This window comes from Notamacropus eugenii, chromosome 4 (genome assembly GCF_028372415.1).
Source record: "Notamacropus eugenii isolate mMacEug1 chromosome 4, mMacEug1.pri_v2, whole genome shotgun sequence".
NCBI lineage: Eukaryota > Metazoa > Chordata > Mammalia > Diprotodontia > Macropodidae > Notamacropus > Notamacropus eugenii.
The window spans coordinates 284192351-284214182 of NC_092875.1; the positions used below are offsets into that span (position 1 = coordinate 284192351).

At 38.3% G+C, this 21832-nt stretch overlaps 1 protein-coding gene across 3 annotated transcripts in view; it reads right to left on the bottom strand.

The window, feature by feature from the left end:
• Positions 1 to 7402: 7402 nt before the first annotated feature.
• CYP7B1 (cytochrome P450 family 7 subfamily B member 1) overlaps positions 7403 to 21832 on the bottom strand; it is a 303286-nt gene continuing 288856 nt past the window's right edge. For all 3 annotated transcript variants that reach the window (XM_072604685.1, XM_072604686.1, XM_072604687.1), the window contains one exon: positions 7403 to 10696. In XM_072604685.1, the coding sequence (XP_072460786.1) occupies positions 10409 to 10696 (288 nt within the window). In that variant the 3' untranslated portion in view covers positions 7403 to 10408. The remainder of the gene's footprint in view (positions 10697 to 21832) is intronic.

A 21832-nucleotide genomic window follows, 5' to 3' on the forward strand; every position in this document is an offset into this window, starting at 1 on the left:
ATAATTATGAGAGTTCACATTTCTGCTAGCAGCGCTGCGCAGTGGATCTGCTGGAATGAGTAAGTGAGTAAGTGAATGGGTAAGTGAACTTGTGCGCTTGGAAAGGGTAAGATAATGAATCCTGGTCAAGGGAGTTTTCCTATTAAAACCTTTAATAAAAATGTCACGGGGTTGGGCTGGGGGCGGGGAGGAAATTCGAGACGGACTCTAAAAGTAATTAAATTGCTCCATGTAAACATCAGAAACATAAATAAGTTTTCTTTTTAATTAAAATGCAGTAGTCAGAATAAAATACCCACGTGCTCGAGCAACTTTTCGTCAATTAACGTCTTTCTGGTTGCAGTTGTTCCAGTTGAGACTAATGAGTCATTCTCCCTAAAGCTCTACCTTATCATAGAACATCTCACCCCTTCCCCACGTCTGATGGGTGGTTTAAACTTTTTATTGGGGGAGGGGAATGTTAAATGCGTATTGGTTGGGACAAGGCACAGTATCTGACCAAGTAACACCGGCTCTGGGGTAAGACAAGTTCAAAGACAAACCTCTCCCTGAGTGACATTCCTCTGTCGTCATAGAGATGCCAAATCTTTAACATCTCATGCCCAGCCAGGGACAAACATGTCATTTTGTACCCAGAGTGGTAGCAGACAGAGACACACGGCCACATGATACGCCTTCGCAGACTACTCTCAGGGTTTCTCATTGCCTTGATACTGGCATTGGGGAAGGTCAGCGTCGCGCCTTTTATATCTTTTTCATTCCCTTCTCGAGAGTGCACTCCACCCAGAGCGATTTCTTTCGCCTTCATGCTCCCCCTTGGCAGAACTTTCTCCCTTTTTTCAGATGCAGAATCTTTTCAATTCTCAAAGGTACCTTCGGGACAAAACCAAACACTAGGAGAGGTTTCTCCATTTTCCTCAAACTCTCTCTCGAAGTCTGGGACAGAAGCTTTCACACTCTAGAAAGCCAGCACCGGAGTGGATTTCCTAGGGCATGCAGCTGTCTGCTTCGTAAGGAGGACAAGGGTAGACACACCATACCTCGGATTTCGGGAAACTCATCAAGTTCTCAATACAAACTGAGTTCCTCCTGGCACAAAAGGGAAACTGCTATCCTTCCCTGAGGTATGGCATGAGTTAAGTTCCCCTGAATCACTGGATTTTCTGGTAGTGGGATCAGTAGGCTCCAGCAGTCTCCAATATGCAGAATTTAGGATACCAGGTGCCCCCAAGATTGCCTCTCCCTTGGATGCTCCCTGATTCGAATTATAGGAATTAAAGAGTACTAAAATCCACATGAGAGAAAGATTAGACTGCTCAAAGACTGCACTCTCCAATTTAAATGTATAAAAAAAAGCTCCCCAAAGGGCAACTTTAGCACGTGTGACCAGGTATATAATTACCTTAATTAACATACTATGACTTTATTCATCTTCTCCTTCTCCGAAAGAGTTAAATCTTTCCCAAAGATCATAGTTGCCCTTGTCTTCTCAACCTGATTCAGAGACAAGTAATAAAATATGAAGCAAATTTATGATCTGTTTCAAGCCTTTTATTGCTGTATTTTTAAATTCATATATGCACATATAAGAACTATGATGTGTGAATAATTTGAAATGCTATAGCAGAATGATACATTTTAGATAAAATGTAACCATATCTTTATATAATTGTCTCAGATTAAAATAAAAAAAGCAAGATAGATTTCAAAGATAGACCAAACTGAAAAAACTGACAGCCATAAACTGCTAGCCAACCATAAATTAACATCTTTACCAAATGCTAACATGGTATGTCAATGGTTATCTAAAGTAAGGATTGCTCTCCCTCAGAAGTTTCAGAATAAAGTTCATGGGTATTTAAAATACTCATTATTTTCAAATGTTTCAAAAATACAAAAGTTAACATATTTTACTAGAAGCAGAATTTCTACTGAAGAAATTTTAAGGAATGTTCTCATTAAATGTTTAGATCAAGCCTACCCTTCAAATGATAAATACTCCATATCATGGAAGGAAGTTAGATAACTTGCAACTTTTAATATACCAAAATAAAATTTCACCAGTGAAAATAAGTACAGAAATATTTTTCCTGAAAATACAGACCTATTCAAAAGTGTAGTTTTCAAAGTTTAGGGGTCAGGATTATTCCTTGCTCTCCATGTAAAATCTTCATTAAATAAAGTGATTGTTCCAATACATGCAGCCAGTTTTCCACATTAAAAGACAGAGTGGAAAAGGCAGGAGATATTTACACATATGCAAGCATACACACACACACCCATACACACTTCCCCTCCCCCTTTGCTTTTGAGTTTGCAAACCATTTCTTAATTAAATATATAAATAAGGAATAATTCTATGAGAGTACTAATTAATATTGCTAAAGTCTGAATTGTAATATTAAGCATACTAGTTGCATGAACACTTCATATGCATGTATGCACGTGTGTATTTCTTGATCCATTTTTCATACATATATCTTTTAAGATGTATGCTCCTTTTAAATTGATTATTTAGCTTATAGGGATATGTAAAATACAACTTGCAGATTTCAAATGTGTTACTTTTTAAGATGACACTGCTGGTATATTTCAGGAGATTTTTTTTAAAGGTTTCCTGAATTATATACTTGCAAAACACTGAGTATTGCCATGCTTTTTGTTCTCTAAAAATGACAGCCAACATATAAATATAAAAAAGTATTTCCAAATATTACTTTTCTTTCCATAGATAATTGTGAAATGATACTAAGATAAGAGAAAGGCATTTCTAGCAACATCCTAATCTGTTAAATAATCATAGTACAGAGAGTTAGTGAATTTTACTTTAGAAAACTAGTCACTGGTTGTTGAACAGTGAGAGTTATATGGTGGGTGAATGTTTCTCAGTGTATTACTGAAAATTTCCTTTTATTAGTGTCATTTGCTTCATATTTATACCTATTTAAAATCGCTAAAGCATAACAATGACATAGATAAATATCCATACTTTGCATTTTTCAGAGCTCCATTTCCTCAGAATAAATATACATTGTCAGATTTATATGAAAAAAGATAGGTGATGCAAATGTTTTTTTCTAGGGAACTTTTACTTTCTCTGTTACATGAAATATACCAGGAGTATCATCTTAAAAAGTAATACATTTAAAAACTGCAAGTTGTATTTCACATAATGTATGTAATTACCAATATCAAACACTTAAAGAGAAACTACAACAAGAGCTAATGATAATTTTTTTTAACAACTTAGGAAAAGTGACTTTGAGAATTGCGAAGTTTCCTTTGACTATCACAATGCTAAGTTTGTGAGATGGCCTATCAGTAATTTTGTGTTTTAATAATGACGGGAATGCCATATGTGTGAGGCAAAGTTTTGAAATCAGTATACTTTCATTTCCTAAATTACCCATTTATTTATTCAATTTAACCTAATTTCAAGATTCAAAGATATTCTAAACAAAAAAGAGGAGACTGACAGATGGTCCAAGTCACTTTTCATCTTTGACAGGGAATACTCACCTCTTCTTCATCTCTGAATAAAGAGACAGGAACTTGTGGCTCTCAGCCACCAATACTGGTTTCTAAAGAAAATCAAATATCTTAGTGCCATGTGCCAAATTGGTCTGTCATGGGGATAGCTGGAAAGACACTTTATTTGTTCTTATTAAGAACTATTAGAGATTTCTATATTACATTATATACATTCCAAATGATACCCACATAATGAACTTTTGCACCTCTATGACTATTCGGTAATTTCTAAATATAATTTTGCTTTGGTTGTATTTTTAGTACCATAGAAATCTCTTAGAAGTCAACAAACCTTTGTAGTACCCCGTTTTGCTTAAACGTCTTTTTGGCTATAGAGAGGTTCATTTTTCTTGGGGGGGGGGAGGAGATAAAGAAAAATGACTAGCGTAGAGACAAAAGGCAACAATTTATAATATGTCAAAAACCAAATTTAGTGAAAACTCACTTCTACCTCCTTTTTCAATTCTTTTCTGAGAATAGCAAGCTGTCAATGAGTATAACCAGCGAAGTCAGACTAGCATTATTCGCACACATGTTAGGTATTGTTTGTTAGCTAATGATTCATATTTCTTTCCCTCTGTTTGAAGTTACATAAGTAACAAAATAGAGCAAGGTATGTTTTTTTTGGGGGGGGGAGGGGTAAGTGTGGACAAATGACAAGAAAAGTATCCATAAACTACTTTTAAGAATCATATTGAAGGGTGGGAAAGTCACTTTCTGGAGGGTGGCATTCATGCAGCAGACACTATTTTCCAAATAATTAAGTTCACTACTTCTTGTAAATAAAGCAACACTAGACATTCTACTCATAAAGCCTGGGAATTTCCAATGTTCATTTTTTTCCTGCACCTCTTCTTTGTCATAAATTTATGTACACAATGAGATAATATTGCAAAAATCATTCAGGTAGAAATTATTTTTAGTAGGTAGTGACATTCCTCCACTCTCCCATCTACCTAAGTATCTTTATTTCCAAATTTATCTCCAGTTCAAAACAGTGTGGCACATTTTTCATTTCCCATAACTTTGCTCACAGAAAACAATGAAAAAAGTCACTTACAACCATAATTTAAGTTCAAACGTCAGTGAGCATAATTGGGACAATCACTATAAGATAGTCTAATACACTGCTTTAGATGGTAAAAATCAAGGGCATTTTTATGGAATCTACTATCATAGTTTAAAAAGTGAAGATTGTTATGAATCATAATCTTATCTTTGCAAACCATTTCTTAATTAATATAAGACAAAATGATAGTTCTGTTAAGTCCCTAGTAGTAATGTGAGAATCCACTAACTGTATGCTGGGAGACATTTTTTTTTTCCATCAGCGTTGCTTCAAGGATCCCCAACTTCATCAGGATGGTCATTCCTGCCACTTTACAGATGATAATAACCCCTCCAAGTCCAAAAAGATGGTTTCTTTCACAAGTTGCTTCCATGCCTTCCACTCCAGATCCCTTCCCCCAATTTATTAGCTGCTGCTGAGAATTTTGGTGATGATCTCTGCTGGCCCTGGGTTAGGAGGTTGTTTTTTCCCCCTTAAAACCTATGTTCAAAGCCTTTCCAGCTTTATAGATTCTGCTGAAACTCATTCTGTCCTCAGTCAGTTACATGTTGCAATGAGGTATCAGGGTAAGGCTTTAAGTGGACACGTTCCTATTGTTCACATGATTTAACAGTAGTCGGGAATAGAAAAACTTCAAAATCACTAAGGTTTAGTCCTTGGTATTGGCTTAAACTTAAAAAATAGGAAATAAAATAGAAGAAACCTACTTTATATTTGATTCTGCAACTGATTTTTTTCATCTCTGGGAGGAAAAGATTCCTGTTGTAATTTCTTAATCTACCACTTATTTTATTCTCCAAATACAATGGAACCCCTTACAGCATCTCAGTTTACTTTTGCAAAATTCATGTACTCTTTACTGACAAGTATCACAATTCAAGGGATATCTGTTTAAATCCCTCAAGAGCTGATGGCTAAGAAGAATGAGTTTTAATAATTTGTTTCAGAGATGGGACACTTCTTTTAGCGCATTTAATTCAAGTATGGCCAGAAGAGGATGGCGTGTTTGAACTCTGGAGACTAGTCTAGCTAAGTGTAGAGAAATTCATTTCCAGAGGACTGACCACTGGATAATTAATATCTTGACCATGGTAACCTATGAAGATCATTAACTAAGGCATTGGGGGATGGGGGAGAGGCAGATTGTGATCTCTATTGGTAGAAAGAAAATACAGTGATAAAACCACTGATCTTTTGAAAAAGAAAAAATTCATAACAACAGATGTTTCATGATTCTAAGGTTGTACTTTGTTAAAAACTATGCAAACAAGACTAATTCTGAGTAATAAATAGAAAATTAGTCTGAATTCTGGAAACTCATTTTAACTCAATAGTTATCAAGTCCCTGTTTTATTCAAGACCCTGTACAGAAGAACAGTTAGACGACAAGGGCTTTCTGCTCTCAGAGAACTTTGACTGGAAAGACATTTATTTACAAATAACTATGACATAAGGGGAAATGCAACAATTGCAAAGGATATGTTCAGGCAGAACTGTATGAAAAATTTGAGGAGACAAATCATTTTTAGCTGGAGGTGAGGTGGGGAAGATGGGCAGGGAGGGTTTGATGATGGAGGTGGCACCTGAAATATACGTTGAAAGAAGGGGAGTGTACATGGGTACAGAGAGTAAGCTATTTAGAGACAGACTGGAGGAAATGTACAGTTATCCCTTCCACATTGGGACTTTCCCCATTTTGGTTTTAATATATCTCATGTTGGCATAAGAAATTAAGTGGCATTTTGGAGGGAAGTTTTGAGGAAACTAAAGACAACATTGGGAAGGCCAGTAGATGACACACAGCCTATAACCAAATACTTAACTCAAATTTTACAGTAACATACTGTAAACACCCAATAAAAGAAAAAAAAATCAGACTTCTTCTCTGGTATGAAGAGAGAAGATTCTTGGTATGCAAAAAATTTTATGCATATTTTCCAGATTATGGGGCCCCTTAGACTCCACTATGTGGAAGGGATAACTGTATATCTGTTGGTCTCAATTGTCTCAGTTAAGTAGGAGGTGAGATCACCTTTTGGGACTGAGGCTAAAGGTGGGTGGAGTTGAGTGTTTGAGGACAGAAGAGAATATTTGAAACAACCCCTGGGAAGAATGTGATAGCTCCCCCAGAGATGGAAAATGTGAAAATACTTTTGTTAAAAGTATGTGATTCCCTTTAGAAGAATCACAGAATTACAGTTAGAAAGCACTTCAGTGGCCTTCTAGTCCAACCTATAATTTAAAAAAGAATCCTCTTTATAATATACTTGTTAAGTGGCTATCCCATCTTTGTCTGGACATCTCAAATGTGGGAGAACCTACTACCTCTTGAAGAAACTTTTTTTCACTTTTGCTTAGCTTCAACTAGTAGGGAGGAGAGTTCAGTGACTCAGGAGTAGGAGCTGAAAAGTCAGATGGTAGGAGTTAGCCAGGATTGACGGTATAGAAATGAAGGGATTGAGGGATGGAGGAATAGGGAAAGCAACATGGGAGAGTGGAAAAAAAACTATAATCAGTAGATCTAGGGTCCAGTTCTGGCCCGGCCACTTATTACTTGGATGTCTTTGGACAACTGTCTCTAAGCCTCAGTTTTCTCATTGAAAAACAGCAGGCTTGGGTTTAATCCTATTCCAGTTACTCTCCCTCAACATCGTACAATCAGACCAAGGTTGACATACCACAGCCTGGGAAGATAGGAAAGAATTCTTGGACCCAAGATTGTGATGACTAAGGGGAATAACAGGAAAGGGAAGAATAAGTGAGTGGAAAAAGGAAAGGGACAAAATTGGAATTACAAAATAATTTAAAAGCAATTCAACTTTATTATTTCCAAGTTTATTTAGTAATATGAGGAGCCAAAGATTAACAAAACATTCTTAGGTATAGATCTTGTTGATCTGTCTTTAACAGAAAGATAAGAATATGATATAGTTTATAGTAATGCTCTCTTAATTTCTTGGTATGAAAAATATAAAATTTTCTTTAAAATGATTCTTATTGTGAACCTACCTCTATTTCTCCCCTACCCAGATAGCTAACCCTTGCAACAAATAAAAAAGAAAGATTAAAAAAACAGTTCAGCAAAATAAGTCAACATATTAGCTGAGTCTCACAGCATATGTAGTTTTTTACTTCCACAACCCTTCACTCAGCAAAGAAGGGAGAAGAGTGTAATTTCTCATGTCTTCTGCAGACTCAAGCTTAGTCATTAAAGTTACACAGCATTCCATTTCCCCCCCATTTACATTGTAGTTATTGCATATATTATTGTCATAGTCTCATTGACTTCATTTTCTCCATGCTGCTCTGAATTCTTCACAGTTATTATTCCTTATGGTAAAACAATAAATCATTACATTCATACACAATTAGTTTAGTCATTCTCCAATTTATGTCCATCTAAGTTTGGGTGCCTTTGTTTCCAAGTCTTTTAAAACTGCAGAGAGTGCTGCTATGCATTTTTTTGTGGTAAAAGGGGCCTTTTCTGTCTTTGACATCTGTGAATCTAATAGTGGGATCTCTGGGACCAAAGGTCCCCTGACCTCTTAGTCATTTCTTAGTACAATCCCAAATTTCCTTACTGACTGGTTAGGCTAATTCACAGCTTCTTCAACAGGATATTAGTGTACCTACAATCCATAGTTCCATAGTCTCTCCAACACTGACTATTTCTAATCTTTTGCTCTTTTTGTCAATTTTGTGGGTGTGAGGTAAAATCTTGGAAAATTTTTGATTTTCATTTCTTTTATTATTAGTGTTTCAGAGTGATCTTTTATATGCAAGTCTTTTTTGAACTCTGTGTTCATATTCTTTAAGCATTGATCCACTGGGGAATAAGACCAGTTGGTCTTATTTATTTGTGGCAATTCAATATATATCTTGATATCAGATACTGATCAGAGATATTTAGTGTATTGTTTTCTCAGTCAATAACATCTCTTCTTAATCTGGATGCATTGATTTTTGTTCATGAAATTGGTGAAGTGACTTGCCCAGGATCACACAACTAATAAATGTCAGAGATAGAAATTGAATCCAAGTATTCTTGAGGCCAAGCTCAATGCTCATCAATTAAATTACACACTGCCTCCATTAGCCTTATGGGGCTTTGATGTGTGCAGGTTTGTAGTATTTAGTATGAACTTGGAGTCAGAAACCTCATTTTCAGTTTGGAACTTATCTCTCCTATACTTTCTAGCTGTGCCAGTGTGGGCATTGGAGCTTTAGCTCTGGAGCCTTAACATCTTCATTTGTTAAAGTGGCCATAATAGTAGTTGCATTATTTTACCTCCAAGTGTGACAATGAACAAAGTGCTTCACCACCACCAAAGTGCTAGGTAAGTGTGCATTTTCACCACAATTCTCTTTGCTTTGCCTCTTTGTACAGAGTACTGCTATGGACTCATTTTAGTTCATTTGCTTTGGAAGGCCAGAAGCTCAGTGAGGAATCTGAAATGAGGGCCATGTTCAGGGTTGGCACTGTTTTTCATGACAGCTCAAACCAAATCGAAGAATTCTACAATTAAACTAAACTTAGATCCCAAAGGGTCTAATGTTTAAAACAAAAGCCTCAAGCTCTCTTCACATTGTGTTTCAGTAGAAACAGGTAGTTGTGAGTAAAGATAATTTTGACACAAAACATTTCAATGTAGACCCTGTAGCAGTGACGCCTTCCATCAGTGGGGGAAGTGATGTCAACATTCTCTTAAGCAATAAAACTATTTCTAATGTGTTGAACAATCACTGAGCAGATCATTGCCTGTTGTCCTATGTAACCAAAGAAGATAGTGCTCTCACTTAAAGAGATCTATATAAAAATGAAGTTTGTTCTATTGAGCTGTACTATAAAAAGTAAGGGGGAGCTAGGTAGTGTAGTGGATGGAGTGCAGACCTAGAATCAGGAAGACCTGAGTTCAAATCTGCCCTCAGACACTTACTAGCTGTGTGACCCTTGGCAAGTCACTTAACCTTGTTTGCCTCAGTTTTCCCAATTACAAAATGATTGGGAGAAGGAAATGGAAAACCACTCCAGTATCATTGACAAGAAAATCCCAAATGGGGTCACAAAGAGTTGGTCATAACTGAACCACACCAACAATAAATACAAATCTATGAAGCATATTTTCAAACGATGAATTACTGAGAAGAAATCAAAGCACTTAATCTTCTCCAGAACACATTTAATGAAAGCCTACCCAGGCAATGCCAATATTATTGATATTCTGTATAAAGATGATATTATCATCTAACACCACAAATTCAATATTTTCTTCTTTGATTTTCTTTAACTAGGTAACATCTACTGCTAATACAATTTTCCAGAAATATTCATGTGGGTCTTTTCACGTTCAGTAACAGAGCTACAGAACTCTGATTTGTGTCTGAATATTTCATGGCCCTGTCATAGATTCTGTCATACATTGGTCTTTAAGAACCACAGCTGTCCAGAACCCATGAATTCTTCAATACCATAATTTCTGTTATCATGTTGTAGATACAGTCTTAAAGGTGTACATATGGTTAATACACTAAACAACATACTTAGTCAATTAAGGAAGGGAGATACTCATCAGGATGTTTTGACATCATAATGCCAGCTCTAAAACTGGACTATATTTTTTTTAATGGACTGACCAGATGTCTTGGCATCATGGAATAAAAGCATGTTTAAAAAAATAAAACAAGGAGAAAAACACAATTTCGTTTCCAGAGATAAAAACCAAAAAGGTGGAGGGGGCGCGGTTTGAGGGGAAAGACATGGGTATTTTGGGGCAAACATCTTTTTCTTCCTCCTCTTTTTTTTTTTTTTTAACATCTTAGCTTATACCTAAAGCAAACATCTGACTGGGGACACTGGATGCCAAAAAGAATTCGGGAATAATCGAATTGTTGAGGTTTGTCTTCAATTAATTCCATATCAAAATACATAAACAAGAGAATCAAGAACTGCTTTATCTCAACCATGGCTAAGAATCGACCAGGACATTTGCTGATTCCAGATCCAAATGGTATTAGGAAATATGGCAACTCTTGTCCCCTTTTGAAAAAGGTAGTCTTCTTCTTGCCATCTTCAACAAAACGATCAAACTTAAACTCCTATAAACAACAATTGAGATTGTCAGAATTAGTCAGTTACATGAAATGTTTTTCATTCAATTTGGTGTCTGAAAGTTTCTTTCTCTTTCTGATTTCATAATCTTTCCTAAAATTCTATCCATTTCAAGAAGTCAAACTTGAGTAACCATAAGCAAAGCATAGTTTCCCATGTAACTAATTCAACGAGCAAATTGGTTCCCGTACACCAAATGGAAAAGAAAAATGTTCATGAGCCTCATAATTTTCATTATTATTGTTTTGTTTTCATTATGAGCCAGCATTTGTGTAGTGCTTAAAGTTTGCAAACAACCTTACATTTATTATCTCATTTGATTCCTTCAACAATCCTGAGGAATAAGATTGTTCCTATTTTACAGATAAAGAAATTATGCCTGAGAGAGTCTATGACCTTTCTAAGGTCACATAGCTAGTTGACAACTAACACAGAAATCAAACTCAAGTCGTCTTGACTCCCAGTTCATCACTCTGTGCGCTCTGCCTCCTTGTGACCATATGCTTTTACCATACATTCTATCTGGGAAGTTCTATACTTAAGAACATGAAATATAGGAATTACTCATATATACATAGCTATCTACCCATGCACATGTATGCACACACATATATATGTATATGCATGTCATGTGTATGTTTCTATATGCATGTATAGATAGACTGGTAGAATGATCAATTAATTGATCAATAGATGACTATAAATAAGTTCCCTTACCACTGCCTCCACCACTGGGCTTCTTCTCCGCCAGCAGCACAAGAAATGCACATCTCTATTATGTTCCCCCTTTCCCTTTTGCTATTACAGTAGACTTCAATACTTAGGGTTCAGAGTTTAAAGGGGGCTCAAATTCAGAGCCACTATCAGTCCTTCCTAAGAGAGGCAGCATGGTAACTTGGAATCCAAAGACCTGACCTTCAAAGCTTGTCTCTGTCATTTGTTAGTCACATGACCTTGCGACAAGCTCACTCAATCTTTCCCAACCTCTGTTTCTTCATCTAAAAGATGGGGATAGTAAAACTTATCTTGTCTTGCTCACAAAGTTGTTATAAGAAAAACAATTTGTAGTTTATAAATGTAAGCTCTTAATCATATTACTCATTAGATAGGCTTTTATGGATTACCTTGGGAGCCTAACCATCCTTTATGGCATTGTTTCTGTAGGAAAATACTTTGCAAGTATCATACTATCAATTTATAAGCAGATTTTTGTAACATAAACTATTTGTAAGTGGAAATTATCTGTTAAATTATTCTTAGGATAGTGCTTACTCACTTACTGACAAAGTGGGACAAGGAGCTAGAGAGGGGACTGCCAATTCTAGGTCCAATTAATAAAATGTTGACTGTGTGCCTTTTGTGTGTCTGTGTGTATTTTCCTTGTGGCAGTTTTACAGAAGTGAATTTAAAATAAGAAACTCCTTAGGGTTAACTCTGTGTTTGAATCCAGTTTCATATGAGTTACATTTTTTATAATAGAAATATTATGCACACCGTTTAGCTAAAGTCTTGGGCTTGTCATTTTAATTTCTTTTTGCTGCCAAATGTGATGGTTCAAATATCACTTGAGTTTCTGAGAAAAGGCTGGGTGACCTTATTTCAGCCTATGGTGAATTAAGCTATTTATTCAATTAGTGCACGTGGTGTGCATGAAAATGACCAGCTCCTTCCTGTACTTGGTCTCTCATTAACATTAGTACTGCTCAGTGCACAACTTATTATTTATTTCTTTATTTATTTTTTTAAATTTAACTTTTAACATTTATTTTCACACAATTTTGGGTTACAAATTTTCTCCCCTTTTATCCCCTCCCCCCCCAGACCCAAGCTTTCTAATTGCCCCTGTGACCTATCTGCTCTCTCCTCTATCCTCCCTCCCTGCCCTTCTCTCCATCTTCTCTTTTGTCCTGTAGGGCCAGATAGCTTTCTTGACCCCTTAACCTGTATTTCTTGTTACCCAGTGATAAGAACATTACATTTGGTCCTAACACTTTGAGTTCCAACTTCTTTAGCTCCCTCCCTCTCTACCCCTTCCCCTTGGAAGACAGGCGATTCAATATAGGCCATATCTGTTTAGTTTTGCAAATGATTTCCATACTAGTTGTGTTGTATAGGACTAACTATATTTCCCTCCATCCTATCCTGTCCCCCATTACTTCTATTCTCTTATGGTCCTTTCCCTCCCCATGAGTGTCGACCTCGGATTGCATTCTCCTCCCCATGCCCTCCCCTCTATCCTCCCCCGCACCCTGCTTGTGCCCCTGTCCCCCACTCTCCTGTATTATGAGATAGGTTTTCCTATCAAAATGAGTGTGCATTATATTCTTTCCTTTAGTGGATTGTGATGAGAGTAGACCTCATGTTTTTCTCTTGCCTCCCCTCTTTATCCCACCACTAATAAGTCTTTTGCTTGCCTCTTTTATGAGAGATATTTTGCCCCATATAACTTCTCCCTTTCTCCTCCCAATATTTCTCTCTCACTGCTTGATTTCATTTTTTTTTAAAGATATGATCCCATCCTCTTCAATTCACTCTGTACACTCTGTCTCTATGTATGTGTGCGTGTGTGCATGTGTGTGTGTGTGTGTACTCCCACCCAGTACCCAGATACTGAAATGTTTCAAGAGTTACAAATATTGTCTTTTCATGTAGGAATGTAAACAGTTCAACCTTAGTAAGTCCCTTATGACTTCTCTTTGCTGTTCACCTTTTCATGGTTCTCTTCATTCTTGTGTTAGAAAGTCAAATTTTCTTTCCAGCTCTGGTCTTTTCATCAGGAAAATTTGAAAGTCCTCTATTTCATTGAAAGACCATTTTTTCTCCTGAAGTATTATACTCAGTTTTGCTGGGTAGGTGATTCTTGGTTTTAGTCCTAGTTCCTTTGACTTCTGAAATATCCTATTCCATTCCCTTCTATCCCTCAATGTAGAGGGTGCCAGATCTTGTGCTATCCTGATTGTATTTCCACAATACTTGAATTGTTTCTTTCTAGATGCTTGCAATATTTTCTCTTTCACCTGGGAATTCTGGAATTTGGCCACAATGCTCCTAGGAGTTTCTCTTTTTGGATCTCTTTCATGCGGTGTTCTGCGGATTCCTTGAATATTTATTTTGCCTTCTGGTTCTAGAATCTCAGGGCAGTTTTCCTTGATAATTTCATGGAAGATGATGTCTAGGCTCTTCTTTTGATCATGGTTTTCAGGTAGTCCCAGAATTTTTACATTGTCTCTCCTGATTCTATTTTCCAGGTCAGTTGTTTTTCCAATAAGATATTTCACATTATCTTCCATTTTTCCAATCTGCGCAGTATGTTCTGAGATATCTGTCTTTCTCGAAAAGTCCTTAGCGTCCATCCGTACCATTCCAGATTTGAAAGATCTATTTTCTTCAGTGAGCTTTTGAATCTCCTTTTCCATTTGGTTAATTCTGCTTTTGAAAGCATTCTTCTCCTCATTGGCCCCTTGCACCTCCCTTGCCAGCTGAGTTAGGCTAGTGCTCAAGGTGCCAATTTCTTCAAGATTTTTTTGATTCTCCTTTAGCAGGGAGCTGATCTGCTTTTCATGCTTCTCCCTCATCCCTCTCATTTCCCTTCCCAGTCTTTCCTCCACCTCTCTAACTTGATTTTCAAAATTCCTCTTGAGCTCTTCCATGGCCCGAGCCCATTGGGTGGGCTGGGACACAGAATCCTCGATTTCTGTGTCTTTGCCTGATGGCAAGCATTGTTCCTCCCCATCAGAAAGGAAGGGAGGAAGTGTCTTTTCTCCACTAAAATACCCTTCAATAGTTTTATTTCTTTTCCCTTTTCTTGGCATTTTTTCCAACCAGTGGCCTGACCTCTGAATGTTCTCCTCACACCCACCTCGCCTCCTGGTCCTCCCAGCCAGTGTTTGGGGACTGAGATTCAAATGCTGCTTCCCGCCTTAGAGATTTTGGCGGGGGCAGGGCTGCTATTCAGTGTGAGAATTAAGTTCAGGTGCTGAGGTCATGGGCAGGGCCGCCTCTCTGGCTCAGTTCCCTCAGGGGGTTTATGCATAGACCTTCCACAATGGATCCAGGCTCCCGCCCATTTGGGGAGCCCCTGTCTGCAGCCGCCTCTCAGCTTCCATCTCCTGGGGGGGGGCCCGAGCCATGGGAGCACCCCACTCCCCTCTCAACCCGCCAAAGAGACTCTCTCACCTACCCCGTCAGTCACCTGTTGGTGGGGGGGCTTGTGCCGCCGCTGAAGATCCGTCTCTGGAGCCCTCCCAGATCCGTGTCTCTCGGAGCCGGCGGCCGCCGCCACCGCCTCAGGCCCGGGCTGGGCACCGCGTCTGCAGCGCGAGGGACCTTTTGCTAGAGGTTTGCAGGTCCCTCTGTGGGTGGGGGGACCCGCGTGGCCGCTGGAGATCCCGTCCCCGTAGCCCTCTTGGATCTCTTCCCCTCGGTGTCGTGGCCGCAGCGGGACTGCACTCTGCTCCCCGTCCCGGCGCCCAGTCCACAGCGCGAAGGACCCCCCGCGAGAGGTTTGCAGATCCCTTTGTGGGTGGGGGGACCCGCGTGGCCGCTGGAGATCCCGTCCCCGTAGCCCTCTTGGATCTCTTCCCCTCGGTGTCGTGGCCGTGGCAGGGCCGCACTCCGCTCCCCGTCCCGGCGCCCAGTCCACGGCGCAAAGGTTCCCCCGCGAGAGGTTTGCAGGTCTCTCCGGAGCAGAAATCTCCCTCGCTCCAATATTCCATGGTCTCTGGGTGCAGAATTCGCCCAGGCTTGGTCCCCTCTAGCCGCTCTGTGGTTTGTGGGCTCGGAGCTGTGTGTATGTGCATCTTTCTACTTCGCCATCTTGGCTCCACCCCCTGCACAACTTTTTCATGAACTACACAGAGTCAATGCAAAGAAGCAAGTCAGAGAGACACCAGCGCAACTTTTGGTAAAAAAACAAAACAAACAAACAAAAAACCACTACTATAGGTACCTTATTTCTAAAACCATTGAAAAAGTGGATTCACGATACTTTCTTGCCTGAATATGTTAATTATCTGATCAGAGGAACCATTTTTGCAAACCAGCATCTAGTTGAAGGAGTCCACGATCTGATCTTGTAAAAATTTATTCAAAAGTAAGGTACACCATCACTGTGTTTTCTCAGAATCTCCATAAAGCAAATACACACACATACTGCATACATGCATCTGTAAAATGAGCTGAAGAAGGAAATGGCAAACCACTTCAATATCTTCACCAAGAAAACCTCAAATGGGGTCAAAAAGAGTTGGACGCAACTGAAAAAAAACTGACCACCAACAGCATATGTACATACAATCCTGTGACTCTGTGATAGTGAAACCTCAAAACCATTTCCAAATCTTAAAAGTTGAAGTCCTTCCCACCCTATGCCAACTTTTGGAGACTTCATTGTCTCACAATTATAGGATCATAAATTTCAGTTCAGTGGAAGTTGGAAGGTTATCTACTCCAATCTCTTCAATTTACAATTATGGAAACTGGGACCCAGAGAAGTTAAATGACTTGACCAAGTCACAGACAGCAAGTCAGGATTTGAACCCCAGGTTCTTAGAGCTCAAACTTCACCACATTTCCTCTAAAATGAAGTGCCCAAATAGAACTGGTCAAAGAAAAGAGAAAAGAGCAATGAAAAGTAATTCTGATTTTAGTTTGTAGTGCATGTATTTTTTTAAAAATTAAATCAGTACCTAATCAGACTAAAACAGTTAATTGGTGAAACTTTGTGAGTGTGTTTTTGTTTCTAAAGCCATGATAGACCAGGGAGAGCCAGAAACTTCTGAGGGCAATCACAGTATCTTATTAAAATACTTGCTTTCATTTGCAAAAACAAAACGATTGACTATCCCAACTCACAAATTTTTAAAACTTTGCTTCAGATGATGTAATAGTAATAATAATGATGAATGTTAAATTCAAGCTTGTTAAGCATTTAATATTTGCAAGTCACTCAGAGGCATAAAGATAAAAACCAAAATGGTCCCTTCCCTCAAGCTGCTTACATTTTACTGGACAATGAAATTTTTGTGATCCATTTCCCCTGCTGAAGTCCCAACTTAGATTTCAAGTACTTTGTAATACTGGTGGATTTAGTACTGTATGGTGCTAGGGCATAAAAGAGATGGATCTGAACTGATCTTATCAATTAGAACTAAGAACAAACATTCACTCTTACAAATTGCCTTCTGATAGAGCTAAAAGTAGGAGAACATTGTTTTTTATGATCAGAAAGGTCTTGGAGATCAGCTAGCTGAATTCTCTCAATTTTCAGATGAGGAAAACAGACCTAGATAGGGGAAATGACTTGCCCAACGTCATACAAATAGTTCATGGGACAGCCAGGGTGCAAAGCTCAGCATCCTCTGACTTCTGATTAGCTCTTGCAATATAAAATAAGAAATAAGTATGCATCCCCTCCTTTTAGAGAAGATTTTCAAGGTTCTACAAGCACCCAGTACATGGCTCATGGTAGCTCTTTGACAGTCAAGATTAGTGAAGTATTCATTAATAGAAGGGAAATATTTCAGTGATGTTTTCCTTTAGCCAAAAACTTCATGGTCAGATTTTAAAATAAGGTACCAAGTATTCCAGGTGAGGCATTCCCTCTCTTATTACCCTTCTTCTACCTAAGAGGCACAAAAGTTTCTGGGTCCTTTCAATCCTTCAGGGAGAAACTCCTTTCTCTTTTAGGATGGGACACTTTTCCAACCTCCCTCACCCCAAAGCCCCCAATTCTAACTCTAGCTTTATGAACAGCAATTTAATCAACAATTTAAGATGGAAATGACAAGGCATTTGCCCATGGCTCTAATCACCATTCCTTCTAATTTCCTCATTTAAAACCTTCCTCCCTAAACACAATTCTATTAGAATTTAAACTCCTTCCGGGGAGAGATAAGCTTGCTTTCTTATTTAAAGGTGGACACTTACTGGTTAATTAATTAATAATTGATTAATTAACAAGCTACCCTTTCCTGATACCTTCATAAAATAGAATATCCCTATAGAATGAATCACTAACTCAAAGGCATAAACTGTACATATTAAAAAAATCTGTAAATTAAATATATACATATATACACACACACATATATATACACATATCAATTGATACTGATATATAACTAAAAAGCCCATTCATTAGTATTACATCATATTACAGCGGCATTAGTATTAGAGTGGCAAGCCAAGCCCCTGGGAGGGAATGGCTTAGGCAGGTGGGGAAGGAGGAGGTTGGTGCTGTGGTAGGGAGAAGTGGAGGATCTAGTCTTCTGTCTCTTTCACACCCTCCACCTTCATTGACCAAAAGAAAAATTTGTGAATTTCAGAAGCCAGAGGACTTGGATTTCTCACTGGCATCCTAGAAGCATCCCCAGGATAGTGATGGTTAAAGGCAGTGTCTGCATCAGGATCTGAGGGGTGGCACCAAGGGGCTGTGGGAAAGGCACAATCATGCTTCTGCAGGGATCATGAGTTGTGAACCTGAAAACTCAGTTAAAGAAAAGACATTAGGCTAAAGGCATGTTATTATTTAATTAATTCCCTTTAAAAAAAACAGCAACGTAATGCATTATGGACTCAGAAAATTATCTGACTGACAGGTACAGAAATCTTCTGACTTACATACATTTTACCGTGAAAAAGGAACTCTCTTAGTTGAACAAATTGTAAATTTAGTAAGACAATTAACAAAGTAGTGTCAATTGGTTTTATAATCCCAAGCTGTGTAAATTTCCTTTTTGTATCATATGTCTCCTTTACATATTATAAGAAGAAAATCCCATTACTCTGGTGACAGACATCCTGTCATAAACAGGCCCTTGATGTTCGGACACAAGAAAGGATATCTTAATAGAGTTGACAAAGTTGAAATTACAACCCAGGACATCTGTGTTTTTCCTTATCACTAAGATGCCAGGGGAAGGGTCTGGTAAAGAAGTCCCATTTGCTTGCCGACAAACCAAAAGGCAAATGTCTGAGTTTACTTAAGAAAACAAAAGAGACTATTACATCTCTTTTAACTCTTCAAGATCTGGCCTTTACTAAAATCTAAAGTTTACATTAAAGGATTATCAGGGTGAAAGCCACACCATGCCTAAGGGCAACTTTATGAAGACTCTATGAAAGGGAGAAATGGACTTCCAGTACCAGCTGTATGCTCTCTATCTGTACCTAAAAGGGAGAGTAATTCCAGAACCTGCTTTTCAAGAAGGAGATCACTGGAGATAAATATGGAGCTCTCTGTATCTGTAAGAGCCTAATGGAAAGATTCTCCACCCAGGAGAATCTCTCTTTATCAATTTCCACAGTCTTGGGGGAAGCACTAGAGGAAAAAAAACAAAAAACTGGCATTTCTTCTCTATTTTTTTAAGGCTGTATTTGCCCAGCCAGTCTTCTGATATTTTTCCTACAGGTCAGACCAATTCTTTGTGACAAGTTTTTCACACTGGAATGTTCATGGGTTGATATTTGTCATATTTATTGCATACGGTATGATCCAATAACACTAGTCTCCTCGTTATTCCATGAACAAGTTACTCCATATCTTGACTCTGGGCATTTTCTCTGGCTGCTACCCTGGACATGTCTAGAATACTCTTCCTCTTGTATTCTACCCACTGACCTCCCTGACTTCCCTCTGAGCCCCAGCTAAGGGCAGCTAGGTGGTACAGTGAATAGAGTGTCTGGCATAAAGTCAGGAAGACTCATCTTCCTAAGTTCAAATCTGGCCTTGGACACTTACTAGCTGTGCGACCCTGGAAAAAACTCTTAACCCTGTTTGCCTCGGTTTCCTTATCTGTAAAATGAGCTGTAAAAGGAAATGGCAAACCACTTCAGTATCTTTGTGAAAAAAACCCCAAATGGAGTCATGAAGAGTCTGAAATGACTTTAAATGATAAAAAATTCCTTCTTTTACCAGCAGCCTTCACCAACCCTTCTTAATTCTAATGCCTTCCCTCTGTTAATTATTTCCTATTGATCCTGTATAAAGTTTTCTTTCTATATATGTGTTTGCATGTTGTCTGCCCCATTAGATTGTAAGCTCCTTGAGGGCCGGTTTTCTGTTTTGTTTTCAATGTTTTCTCTCTTTTTGTGTCTCCAGTGCTTAGCACAAGGCCTAGCCCATAGTAAGCACTTAAATATCGATTGATAGCTTGAGTATTACAGCTAATATGAGAAGTATGGGTCCCTAAAATTCTGGTGCCTAAATAATGAATTCTTTTTTTTTTTCCTTTTGCTTCTAAGTAGTCCTAGACTGCCTTGCTTTGGAATAAATAATTATGGATCATAAGTTCATAGGATAAAATTTGCCTGATGCTCTAGAAACCCCAAGTAACCAACTCCAAATGCTTAATCACTTTGTGAGAGCCACACTCTTATTTGGGGCTTATCTGATCCTGTTTTCTTTCCACTTACTCTGAACCTGCTTATCTTACTGTTGGGTGAATTCAGAATACCATTTACATTGTTCTTCCAATGGCAGGACCATGGTGAGCTTGCGGTAGGAAGGGACGCTGGGAAATGTTTTTGTTTTTCTGTTTGTTTTCACAGAACTCCACTTGGATTCCATATGTGGTTCAGGGATTCTTGGAGAAAATGTTGCAAGGACTCAGAGGAATTTTACTACATTGAATCTGTGACTGTGGGTCATGAGCTGAGAACAGGCCCCTTAGTGAAAGAGGCAGAGAGTGAGTGCCTCAGTTTCTCCTGGCCCTAGTGATAGCATTTTAGAGTACTTTGTACCTTAACGAGTACAGTTACACAAGTACTAAGCCAGAACAGTCTGGTTGCTCAAATGAGGGTGAGGGTGTAATTTCCAGTTGACCTAATCCCACATGTTCTAGAAAATTCCCTAGCTATCCCTTTTTTTTTTTAAAGATAGGAAGCTGGATTTTCTTTGCCTTTAACATTTTTTATTTATTGTCTGTGAGTCAGAGAAGGTCATTTTGAGCATAAAGGCGGTCTCAGTTAAATACTAAGCAACTAATAACCAGAAAAATTCTATAAAATTTTCTTTGCTGAATCTGTATAACTGTATTTGAGGGAGGGGGGCATTTTAAATTTCCTGTACATGTGGGACTATATAAGATCTGAGCAAAGTTGGCTATTTGTAGACCTTTTCCTGTATGCCACTAGGGAAGGAAGTAAAAAGAAAATGCTTATTTCTTCTGAGGATTCCAGGAAACTGTTGCAGATTAGAGATACAGACAATGTGGTCAAAATGTACCTGGTCAAAATGCTGAGGATGACAAAGTTTTAAACTGGTGACCTACCTGACCTATCTTCAAAGGAAATCAACCCAGCAGTCAAAACATTGTGTCTTATAAGCAATAGGGCAACTAATCCAAAAAAGTGTATTATGGGAAATGTTTTGTAGTAATCACTTTAATTTTGAACCTACTACACTACAGACAAATAAATGTTTAAGAATGGCATGTTTGCCCTGGATTTGGGGGAGGTTTTGTTTTTTTAATTTCTTGTTATATCTTCTCAGTAAAAATCCCTTTGTAAGATGTTAATTGGTTAACTGATATGGAGGAGAAATCAATTAGCCAATTAATTACATATTAGGGTAATATTACTTGGAGAAATGGTATTGAGGTAACATAGCAGATTGGGGCTCTTGAGTGACAGTACTAGAGAAACAATCCCGCAGCTACCTCTGGGTTACCCCTAGAGCCCTGAGGAGAGAAAAAACCTTGATCTGGGAACCTGACTTGCCAGTTAATTACGGGTTGAGGGTGACTTGCAATTGACCAACTCTATTGCTATGAGTAGAGCCCATAGGAACCATATTCTCTGTAATCTCTGTAGGATTAGGTTTTCCTTTTGAGTTAGGATGCTTGTTTTTCTTTTTCTTTTATGTTAGTTCAGTATTAAACCTGGCTTTTTTATGTGGGTCAAGAGTAGCAGGGCTCCTTATAGAGAAAAGGAGAGGGTAAGAATTAGGGTCCCCCCTTGATTCAGCAACAGGTTGTTGTAGCACTTTGTACTTAGGTGAGTGAAGAATACAGAGTTCTTCTCATCCCTCTTGGGAGAGGAGGAATAGAATCCCAAACCCTGATGCTAAGGGTCTGAGGTTACTGCACTTGTTCAAAAACTCTGTAAGCATTTAAGTTTTCTTT